We start from the raw sequence: 12,638 nt of genomic DNA, 5'->3' as shown, positions 1-12,638 counted from the left end.
TGATCACAACACTCGAAAAAATACATTTTGATACCAAGGCTGGCATGTTTCGAGCTAAATCTGCAATCGTGTGGTGGCTGCCATGACACTTTCTTGTCAACACACTGTCCTGTGACTAGACGCACAATTCCCGCCCGGCCCTTCAAAATAAGAGCGGAGGTCTATGGAGGAAGTGGCGCGGCAGCAAGGAAAATGCATCCCTTCAAAGTAAGAGGCAGCAAAAGAAGGAAGCCTGCATGGATCAGTGCCTCTCTCTCTCTCTCTCGACAGGTGCTCTTTGGTGGAACAGGTACCTTTTCTGGATCAGGGCCCAACCAGCTGATCAATTAAGTTTTACATTTGTTAAAGGAGAGTTTCGGCCCAGAAGGGTTTCTTACCTTTAAAAGTACTTATTTCCTACCCTAAACATTGGTCGAGGTGTTACTTTTTCAAAAGATGCAATCTAATCCATTTTTGGCTCGACTTTGTCCTACCCAACCAGGGCTTCAGACAGGAGCGATTGGATAAATTGTTAATCCGCTTATTTTTCTCGCTCGAAAGTCGTTTTTTTTTTCGGGGCGCGTCTGCCTCAAATACTATTAGTATCCCATCCGAGCGATAACATGACCAGAGCACCACCATATTTGTTTACACACACACACACACACACACACACACACACACACACACACACACACACACACACACACACACACACACACACACACACACACACACACACACACACACACACACACACACACTATACTACACTACATATTTACATCACTTGTAAGGACATTACATAGACTTCCATTCACCATTGTGGGGACCTACTATTTTGTCCCCACACTGTCAGAGGTCCCCTGCAGGTGACTGTGTGAACATGTGTTTAGTCCCCATAAGTATAGCTAGACAAACTCACACTAACAGTACAATCTTGAATGTTCATTTAACTCTTTACAAATGTAACCAAAATGGCCCTACAGTATGTGTATATCATCGATCATAGTCCTTCTTCAGGCAAGACTGCAAGGAACTCCGCCTTCACTGAAGATTATTTTATGTAAGTAAGGCAACGATGAATGATTGAATGAGATGTTTGTCAATAGACTGTAAGAATACACTAAGGAGTGGACAATGTGCAATTATTTCTTAAATGCCATTATATTTCATATAATGCAACCCATTATCAAGTCCATATTGCAATAATAAATAAAGCAGCTCCAATTAGAACTAGGAAAGTCATTTATTGTTGGACGTCCTGATTGATTTGTACATCGCAAAAATGTTGTGAAAATGAGTTGAACTGAAATTGGAGAGATGCCCAATTAAAGGACAAGGCAAACTCTTAATGTATTTCAATTTTCATTTTCCCGATGGTGTAAAAAATGGAAAGGACAAATCATTAATTCCACTAATAAGTTCAGAAGTCACATCCATCAACGTCAAATTCTTGAGTGTAATGGACACATACGGAACAAGGATATTTGTTTTTTTCCTGCGTCGACTTTTTTCTTTCCTGCCCCACAAACAGGTATTAGCCAGCCCAAAGGAAACCCAACTCACCAACACCAAAATGACGTGAGAATAATTAAGTATCAAGATATCATGCCTATCAACATATCATATATATTCTACCACTTTTTGTGGTCACATGTTCAGATACTGGATTCTGATTGGCTTAAAACAGTGGTAAATCAGTCAACAACCTTGAGTTGGCTCATGGACCCCGCCCACTGAAACAATTAATGATTGTAACTAAAATAACCTTGCAAGTTACAACTGTGTTTTCTTTCATGTATATGGTAGAAGTGGTAGAAAAGCAATTTACCATTCGAGGGTCGTGGGTTGTTGGCTGATTTACCACCAACACAATGGTAAATCGTGTTGGTGGGTTCGCCTCGTGCCACAACCCTGAAACAGTGGTAATAGGCTAGTCAATCTAAGGTTTGACCCAAAAGAAATTGCAATAGTAATGGTTCAAGGTTTTTTATGATCCTTAGGGTCATCCAAATAACATATTAAAAATTGTGAATTATATATTTAGTGGATCAAGGTAAATTCAGGGGGTTCATGTTTGAGTCCATTCACTTACTATACAGGAATAAAAAGACCCCCAAAAAATCTTCTTTAAGTAGCATGTGAGGGGTCTAACTAGGGGTTTTTCATGATCCTGAATACATTGCAAGCATTTGTTTCGCACAAAAAACATTCGTCAGGTTAAAAGCGGACACCACAAAACGGAGCTGGCCCCAGAAAAGTGATGACTCATCACTAATCCATAGTTTTGTGGTTTCCGTTTCTAGCCCAAGGAATGTTTTTCGTGCAAAACAAATGCTTGCAATGGATTCAGAATCATGAAAAACCCCTAGTTAGACCCCTCACATGCTACTTAAATAAGATTTCTTGGGGGTCTTTTTTTTCCTGTATAGTAAGTGAATGGACCCCCTGAATTCACCTTGATCCACTAAATATATAATTCACAACTTTTAATATGTTATTTGGATGACTCTAAGGATCATAAAAAACCTTGAACCTTTACTATTGCAATTTCTTTTGGGTCAGGCCCTTTTTAGCTTAGATTGACTGGCCTATAAATCAGCCAACAACCCACTCCCTCTCATGGTAAATGGCTTACCTCTCCTCACCCCCCCCCCCCCCCCCACCCCCCCCCCCCCCCCCCCCACCCCTTCCAATGTTGTACAACTTGTTGTAAAAAACTAAAGTCGTCCTTTAATGTGGAGCAGCACAACATCACAGTAGTGCAGAGAATATTAAACAACAAGGAAGACGCTTATAACCTTATAGCTGCACAGCAGCTGGCACCAATTCAAGTGAGAAGTGAATGCATTCATGCTCTAATGCACAATACGATTCTCACTGATAATCTAACTCAGAGTGTAAAGATGCACCCATTTTGAGAAGGAAGGAAGGAAGAAAGAAAGAAAGAAAGAAAGAAAGAAAGAAAGAAAGAAAGAAAGGAAGGAAGGAAGGAAGGAAGGAAGGAAGGAAGGAAGGAAGGAAGGAAGATAGAAAATCCACACTTTACTGGTTGTTAAAATATGAAAGACTCAATCATTCAAACCCATTCATCTTCATAATGGATGGAAACTAGCCTCGTAAACCAGCCTCGTTCGGACATCTACATTTTCATTTGTAGATTTCCGGAGGAGGCTGGTTTACGAGGCTAGATGGAAACATCTTATGATGAAACATAAGTTAGGTTTTTAACCCAACTTATATTTCATCATAAGATGCCCTAAAAACAGCTGATCTACAAGCTCACAATGGGTCCCGGACGTCGGCTATTTTTTGGTGTGCAACCGTACAACAGAGCATACATTTTGCAAGAAAGGGCTGCAACAACTGGGCCATTTTTTTCTATTTTAACGTTTTGCCACTGCCACAGGCTCAATTAAAGAAACTATCCAGAAACTTAACATTTTGAGAAATAACCCACAGAGAAACGCCCACAAAACTGATGAAACTGATGAAAAGTGATGACTCATCACTTTTCATCACTAACCCATCGTTTTCTGGGGCCATTTGTAGCCCAAGGAATGTTTTTTGTGCAAAACAATGCTTGCAATGGATTCAGCATCATGACAAACCCCTAGTTAGACCCCTCACATCCTACTTAAATACCCAGAAAAAAAATGTTTTCTGGGTATTAGCTGGGAAATTGTTGCATAAGTGCCAGAATAAATGCCTGGAGAAGCGAAGAGGTCACAGTTGGAAGCTAAATGTAACAGATGGTGTGGTGTCTTGGCTCGTGATTGCAATGGGAAAACCATGCTGTCATGCGCATTGGGTAGCGGGCCTGTACCAGTGAGCTAAAGTAATGCTGTATCTGGAACTACAATCAAACAACAGCCTGGCACCCCAAGACCTTGCCCTATTGTTATTTTTGTGTAATGTTCCGCTTGCTTTCACTTGTATTCTATTTGTATTTGACTTTATTCTATGTTTATTTGTGCTGTTTTGATCTGTATATAGCACTTTAGTTGCCATCAGTCATTTTAAATGTAGTTTATTTCCAAACTCACTCCGGAGGGCCACATTGCATATCGTCGTTGTCGGGTGAAAACTGTGTATGTCCAAAAGCGTTCGTTTTGTAAATATCAAACCCATTCAGGCCGGGAACACATTTTGCTGTTTGGGAGGGGCTTACAGTACATGTACAGTATGTAGCAACATATTTGTTTTGTAGGCTAATTTCTGATTTAGCCCTATTCTATAGGTTAGGCCTAAATGGGTTAAAAAATGAACTAAACTAGTGAAAACAGCCGATCTACAAGCACACAACGCCTCGCACGGCGAGGCGTTGTGTGCTTATCTTTAGTTTCAGTGAAACAGTGCCGGTTGAGTGTTCCAATTAGTTCAGTGATAAAGTAAAAAAATCATGAAATCAGGAGGGGAAAAAAAACAACAACCATTAAAACATTAGCTAATGTTTCTTCAGTTTTAAGTCCAGTAGCTAAGGGGAAAGGATGAAACGCAGGACACAGTAACACAGACAATGCACACAACGTTCCACTTTTTCCTGGGAGAGTTATCTGCACTGATATTTTGATTTCTGATATTTGATTTTTGTTCTTAAATGGGGTAGGCACTATAAGCTGCGGCTTCTGCCTATACCTTTTCGGACCAGCATGTGAATTACCATAAATAACTGTATGTACTGTAATGATTGTATGAAATGGTACCGAAATAAACTAACCTAACCTAACCTAACTGTGTGTACATTTGTCAGAAAACGTCAGCTTTTAGAATCAGCCTCAGGTCTTAATGGGTTAAGTGGGTATTCATAAACATTTTTGCCGTGTGAATATTTCTGTGAAAGATAACCAATCTCTGATATGTAAATTTGATATAAAATGTCAACTAACTCAATTTTCGGTTTGCAAAGACTGAGATCGAAACAACAAACAGACATCATAGATCAGTGTGTGTGTGTGTGTGTGTGTGTGTGTGTGTGTGTGCGTGCGTGCGTGCGTGCGTGCGTGCGTGCGTGCGTGCGTGCGTGCGTGCGTGCGTGCGTGCGTGCGTTTGCACATGCAATGAGTGTGCAAAAAGTGTATTTACATGCATGGATAACTGTATGTTTGTGGAGCATACAGTATATAAGCCTGCAGAAAATAACAACTAGACAAAAGCACCCTTAGGGCATTTGGCACCTTCCTATACGCTATGTGAAAGTCCCCCGTATCCCCAGACACTCCCCACTGTCCAGAACCTGTGTAGTCAATTGATATTGTACATCAGGGTTCCCCAATAGGGGGCCCGCAGGCCACAAGGGGCTACTGTCTGGCCCCCACCAACCCCAGTAATAATGGTATTATAAGAGCAGCAACAACACTAGTATATCGTCGTTGTCGGGTGGAAACCTTGTATGTCCAAAACCGTTTGTTTCACATCGCGAGGCCTTGTGTGCTTGTAGATCTGCTGTTTTCACTAGTTTTGTGCGACAGTCTTGTATGATGAAGCAGGGCTTTGCTTTACCAAAAAACGTACACATTTGAAACTTGGATATACAAGGTTTCTGCCCGATTGTGACGATATCTGAACTGTTGATGGAGTAGCGGAAATGCCACCGTCGCCCCCTGCAATGTTGTGGCCCTCTGCTTGGTACCCTAGACATAATTTGGACCTTGGGGAAAACTATTTGGGCAACCCTGTTGTACATTGTATACAGTCCATGTAGTCAGCCATGTCGTTTAGATTCTGAAAAGCAGAAGTCATTACAGAATGTACAAGGTACAAGGTACAAGGTTATTACAACCTTTGTTTGAATGAATGACTTATAGACGGAGCAAGCAAGCCCTCATGAACAATGTTATCAGTTATTCACTCATCTGCCACAATGAAAACGCATAACTATAGTCCAACCGTGGCGTTCATGCTCATTCTCTATTGTTGTCCATCATTGTTGTTTCACACAGAGTCGCAGTAAGGGAAGAAAAGAAAAAAACAGTCTGCTACTGTGGCGTCTCGTCTGTGTCACTGAAGGCTAAAACAAATGCCACCACATGGCAATTGATTCAGCCCGGGAAAAAGAGTTGGAGAGGCCCTCATTGCGCGCTATAGAGAGAGATCTCTCTCTTTGAGTAGCTGCTGCTACTCAAAGATTTGTGACAAAGTGACAAGCCAGTGTGGGCCAATTACATGAGTTATATTTCGTCGTTGTCGGGTGGAAACCTTGTATGTCCAAAACCGTTTGTTTTGTATTTATCATTTTAAAAATGATTTAAACTATAGTGAAAAGTGTGCTTGTAGATCTGCTGTTTTCACTACTTTTGTGCGACAGCCTTGTATGATGAAGCAGGGCTTTGCTTTGCGAAAAGATTTACAAATTTGAAACTTGGAGATACAAGGTTTCTGCCCGACATCTTTTTTCTAACGGCCGGCCTGGACCGGCCGGGAATGAACCGGCCGTTCGGGAGGTGTCCCGCTTTTCCCAATGGCCAGCACGTCCCTGGTGGGGAGAGAGAGAGAGAGAGAGAGAGAGTGAGAGAGAGAGAGAGAGAGAGAGAGAGAGAGAGAGAGAGAGAGCACACACTTTGTCCACGGTCTGTCGTCAGACCTGACAAAGTGTCACAGACAAATGATGTCAAACACGTTGGACATTGATGAACATAAACAGCAGTGATGCATTAGGGCCTAATACTTACAAGCAGCCTAATAATTATAGGCTGACTGACTGAAGACTGAAGCAGTCCAGTCAGTGGACCGGATACCGCAGTGTATTTTCTCCTTTGTACATAATAGTGTTTGTATTTTTTGGAGGACATGTATTATTGTATTATTTATGCTATTTATGTTGACGCATTGAATACCGTAGGACCACAATGGAAACAAGTACACAGGACTTGATTTTTTTTAATTTTTTTTTGTCTTAACATCTTACTGCACTACGTGCTGTTTACATTTCTGACTAACAAAGACTTCAATCAATCAATCAATCAATGAATCAATCAATCAATCAATCAAAATTATCTGGATCCAAGGAAAGCGACGTATTCCAGAGCCATTGAGATAGCAGAATTACATTAATGAGGGGTCAGAACTCAGAAACAATATGTTTGTGGGCCGATGGAGAACGGAGATGGCACGACTCTTTCTAGCTCAGTGGCTCTGGGGGCGCCCTACTGGACAGAATATGAGGCAAAGATCTGACATTTTTGTTTGGAGTGGACGCAAATTGACCAACGTGTGTGTGCTGTTGCATACCAAGTGCACAAATGCACAAATCCGCGGCTCTTGGGTTATATACGAAGGATAATGAATGAAGTGTGATTGTGGATAGACGTTTGGGGGGAGTTAACTGTGGTGATGATATATGAGCTCTGCAGTTCTCCCAAGAGGAAAGAGACAGATGGTAGAGCATTAGATGAAATACAGTGGAATGAGAACTGTAATTAGCCACGCTGACTGTTGGATGAATGGGCCTACATTTTATCAGTCCACAACATGTCAGAGTACACAAAGGATACTACATATCGTCACTGTCGGGCAGAAACCTCGTATCTCCAAGTTTCAAGTTTTTATGTTTTTTCGCAAGTTAAAACCCTGCTTCATCATACAAGGTCGTCACAAAGGTAGTGAAAACAGCCAATCTACAAGCACACAGATCGGCTGTTTTCACTAGTTTAAATCATTTTAAAAATGATAAATGCAAAACGAAGAGTTTTGGACATACAAGGTTTCCACCCGACAACGACGATATAGGAAATTGGATTCATTTCAAAAGCCATACAGTGGTTCCTAGTGGTTGATTTACTCCAGACATAATTTACACACAAAATAAAAGAATACTGCATGGACCCTGGTCCGTTTAGGTGCATTTCTTTCATTTTTTAATTTGTTTCTTAAATTAACACTGAGGATTTTCGCTGAGTCGGATATACGAATACAAAGAACATACAATGGAACATAGCGGACGTGGATGTTGATACAGTAGTAACGTCGTCATTATGTCATTACACACTACGTCGTCAACAAGTGACCCGTCATCAACAAGTGAACCAACCCAGAGGTGTAAGTTCAGAAAAAATAGCAAAAATAGTTGATCACAACCAGTGCAGGAATTTCATGGAGGCCATGGCCGCTGTTGCCCCTCAGTTTGGCCTTGTGCCCCTCAAACCAAAAGCATGACCTGAGGCCACAGTGGCCTTAATGCCCCAGCTGACTGTACCAATTTCTCCTCTGTCTCTTTCAATATGTAGACAGTAGAGTCGACACTGGTGTCTCTTTCTTGTCATGTAGACACAAGTGTCTTTTGTTGAGAATCTGAAATCTTAACTCCTCCGAGTCAGTGCAGGGCTGAGCATAGATTCATCAGATTGTAAATACATCACTTTATCTATTTCACTGCAGATTAGGTTATCACTTAAAATTCAACAAATTCTTTCAATGGACTAAAATCTTCTTTTATTTTATGTCCTTCCTGCCCTGGTATTTGGCCTTTGTGCCCTCAACAAATTAACAACACCAAAGGCCAAGTGGCCGTGCCCCTAAAATGATGAAATTCCAGTCCTTTCACAACACATCATATCACACCAGGGACGTGCTGGGCCCCTGATTCAGCCCGGGAAAAAGGGTTGGAGAAGAGAGATCTCTCTCTATAGCACTGCTGCTACTCAAAGATTTGCCATTTCAGATCATGACAAGTGACAAGCCAGTGGGCCAATTACATGAGTTATATTTCGTCATATGTCCAAAACCTTTGTTTTGTATTTATCATTTAAAAAATGATTTAAACTAGTGAAAACAGCCGATCTACAAGCAAACTGTGCTTGTAGATCTGCTGTTTTCACTACTTTTGTGCGACAAGGTTTCTGCCCGACAGTGACAATTTACTTTGTTGGCCGCCCAGCCCCCAAAATGGAATGAAGGCCATTTTATTTTCTTTTTTTCCCCTAATGGCCGGCTTGGACCGGCCAGGAATGAACCGGCCGTTCGGGAGTTGGCCCGGTTTTCCCAATGGCCAGCACGTCCCTGTATCACACACACTGTTTTGGGGGGGTAGTCAGGTTGAAAATGGAGTCCAGGGACCCTTTAGAGGGTTCCTTTAGAGGGGTCCAAGTTGACCCTCAGAGGTCTGACAAATTTGTATAAATGTGAACGTTTGAGAAACACTGGTCTATAGCATGTGTCACATGTACTGTAGGCTACTGTAGATAATCGGGCGTCGATTGAGATCTAAAACCATTTAGGCCTAACATTTGTGGATGCTTTAACTATTGAAAAATAGCAGATATACAAGCTCACAGCGCGGCACCGAGTGCCGCGCTGCGAGCTTGTAGATCTGCTATTTTTGAAAAAAGTCGTGAAAATGTGTGCAAATCTTTGAATATATGTATTTTCAAAGCGAACGTTTGTAACTCAAATTTTGCTTCTGGGTGGTCCCTGGAACTAAATATTTTGAGATATCATTTTGGGGGTCCTTCACATGAAAAGGTTTGTTACCACTGACATAGTAGTCTCTCAAGAACAGACTAACTGAGCTCCAGTTGAGTGAAAAGGACCTTTTCTTTTGACGATGGCTGGCCAGATTGCTGACATAGAAACATGGGTTTTTCAAAAAATCTTAGAAGGATTCAAAAGACACTTATAGAATCGGGTCAAAATTCAAATGTTCACGTTTTTTCAAAAATAGCAGATCTACAAGCTCGCAGCGCGGCACTCGGTGCCGCGCTGTGAGCTTGTATATCTGCTATTTTTCAATAGTTAAAGCATAAAATAATGAAACACAAATTGTGTACCCGTTCTGAATGGGCTAAAACCAGTTTAATCTGTAAAAAGGTGGAGAAAATAATCATCTTTGTCGGGTGGAAACCTCATATGTCCAAAACGTTTTCAGGATTCAAATTCAAAAACAGCAAAAGTAGACGCCTTTTGAGCTTGTTATCTACTTTTGATACTTTTTGTGTTACACCGATTGTAGTGTGATCAAGTAGGGCATTCATTTACGAAAACACAAAAAGTTAAAACGTGGAGATGTCTAAAAAGGTGAATTTCAGGATAAAGACGGATGCTGGGGCAGTTGCCCTCCCCTGGGACCCCAAACGATGCCCCCGAGTTAACCTACAGATCAGAGTTCATTTGTCCATTTGTAACTCTGAGAGTCAGGCACATGCACACACAGACATCAAAGGGGGCATGAGCCCCTGCCCTTTAATCCGTCTGTAAAAACTGCCCTTTCCAGACCAAAAATGCATTTTTTTTTACTATGGTGAAAGAAATGCAAATACCCTCTTTCCATGCCATACCTGAAGGCAGCATTCAATAGAATTGCCTTGTCCAAACTCTCCTGAACTTGAATGCAGCGTCTTATGTTGAAAGAATTGCCCTCTCTGTCTAGAAATCCATGCCATTACGCCACATCTCCAGTATTGACTTGATTATTGCTTCAGTGTGGTTTCACACACCGAAAATAGCCAACCTCCAAGCTCACAACGCAAGTTGTGAGCTTGGAGGTCTGCTAAGGCCCTTTTGGAAATTTCAGCCCCTGCCTCTCTAACATTCTCTGCACATCCCTGCTGAGAGTGTACACATGTAACCAATTGGACCCTTTACAATTTGGCTACATTCAGCGTTAAATTAATATACTGTGCATCACCGAGAAACAGGCTATATATGGCTAAACCGGCAGCTGTATTGAGAATTAAATGTACTGGCTTAATGTCCTGACTTTGACGCAACTGTAGGCTGAGTAAAGTCTTAAATTATAGTGCATCGCACGACGGTGCAATATTTATCCACTAGGATATACATTTGGCTTAGATTACCCACTGGCAAATACACAATTTGTACTTCCTTGTGCTACTCTGCCAACAACGCACTGTAACTGAAAGTGGTTTGTATGCTCTGTGTGCTCTATGCAAGATGTCAGTGTCGTTGTTTGGGATATCCAGTTACTGTCCTAGTACACCTCCTGCCCGATATTCCTGTAACTGTGGTGTTGCTGTCTTCTACATTTTAATTACTGTTAAAAAAGGGCTGATTATAAAAGAAAGAAAAAAGAAAAAAGAAAAACAGACCTGTAGCATGTGAGAAGCTGTACGTTATGAGATCACCTGGACAGTGGACAGTCAGGGAGGTGGCTGTGTGTGTGTGTGTGTGTGTGTGTGTGTGTGTGTGTGTGTGTGTGTGTGTGTGTGTGTGTGTGTGTGTGCGCGCGCGTGCGCGTGTGCGTGTGTGCGTGTGTGTATGTGTGTGCGTGTGTGCGCGCGCGGGCGCGCGCTTGCCAACTCTCTGATTCCACTCTGCTGACAGGCTGATTACACTCACAGAAGTGAACGAACGGGGAGCAGTAATGCACCAGTACACCAGTGAGAGAGAGACAAAGACAGAGGCAGAGAGAGAGAGAGAGAGAGAGAGAGAGAGGGAGATCGAAGCAGAGGAGGGAGGGAGAGAGGGGGAGAGAAAGAGAGAGAATGTAGCAGTGGAGAGAGAGAGAGAGAGAGAGAGCGAGAGGGAGAGAGGGAGAGAGAAGCATAGAGGAGATCCCGCACTGTTTGGATGGCTAATCGAGGGGTGCGCCAAACCCCCCCCCCCCTCCCTCCTTCAGCATCAGCAGAGGGCTATCCCAGGCCCAGCAGCAACACACCATGTTATCCTCTCTGCAGTCTCCTCTGCTCCTGCCAGCAAGGCTTGGCTTGGTCACCATGACACATGACACCTTGCACCCAAAGTCACTTTCCTTCTGCCTTTATTGAGCCCCGCGCACCCATACTTTGTCATACGAACTAAGGCTGCCGGCAGCCAGGGCGGACGGCGAAAAATAGCCAAACCTGCAGAGGCAGCAGTGGCGTCAGTTCAGAAAAAGCTAAGGTATGGCAACATGACTGGTGTCTTGCGCGCGTGCAAGACACCAGTCATGTTGCCATACCTTAGCAACAGGCATGATATAGTTATTGTAAGAAGTACATATAATATATGATTATATATAGGCTACCTAAAATATAATTATAATACCTTAAAGTGACCATTTTGTTAAATGTTGCATTTGTAGTTATTTTACTATAATTTACCAACAAAATAACCAGCACAGATAGACAAAGAGACATTCATGGATTCATATTTAAAACTAACTTTTATCTTCCTCCCTGGACCCAGGGTATGGCAGCTGCATACCCCTGCCATACCCAAACTGACGCCCCTGAGAGGCAGCTGCCATACCTTGGTTACAGGGGAAAGACATTAAATGTACATGAATTCATCATGCCTGTTGCTAAGGTATGGCAACATGACTGGTGTCTTACTCTTTGCACGCTTTTGCTGAACTGACACCACTGAGCCAAACAGTCAGGGACCCAGTCCCTGATAATGGGAGAGGACCTGCGATGTCCTGCCGTACTTTTTATTTCTGTTTTATCTATTAGTTTGGTCATTAAGGTCCACAGAATGAGAGGCCTGCTCTGCCGGAAACATCGCGAAAAAAAGTTATGGCCATTTGTATATTCACTGTCCCATCGACTTCACTATACAGGAAAAGAATACAAAAAATAAATGTACTTTAAGTAGCATGTGAGGGATCAAACTAGGGGTTCTTCATGATTCTGAATCCATTGCAAGCATTTGTTTAGCATGAAAAACATTCCTAGGGCAAAATATCGGCCCCGCCAAAACTTGTGAAAAGTGATGAGATTTTT

At 42.3% G+C, this 12,638-nt stretch overlaps 1 protein-coding gene across 1 annotated transcript in view; it reads right to left on the bottom strand.

The window, feature by feature from the left end:
* Positions 1-4,429: 4,429 nt before the first annotated feature.
* LOC308304614 (cullin-5-like) overlaps positions 4,430-12,638 on the bottom strand; it is a gene marked incomplete at both ends in the record, with an annotated part of 45,986 nt that continues 37,777 nt past the window's right edge. Inside the window, one exon of the mRNA XM_080749240.1 lies at positions 4,430-4,459. Within this exon, the coding sequence (XP_080605366.1) occupies positions 4,430-4,459 (30 nt within the window). The remainder of the gene's footprint in view (positions 4,460-12,638) is intronic.

The sequence above is a fragment of the Nannobrachium achirus genome, assembly GCF_963921795.1.
Source record: "Nannobrachium achirus genome assembly, chromosome: 19".
In the NCBI taxonomy this organism is placed as follows: domain Eukaryota; kingdom Metazoa; phylum Chordata; class Actinopteri; order Myctophiformes; family Myctophidae; genus Nannobrachium; species Nannobrachium achirus.
This window is presented reverse-complemented; position numbering and strand designations above follow the sequence as displayed.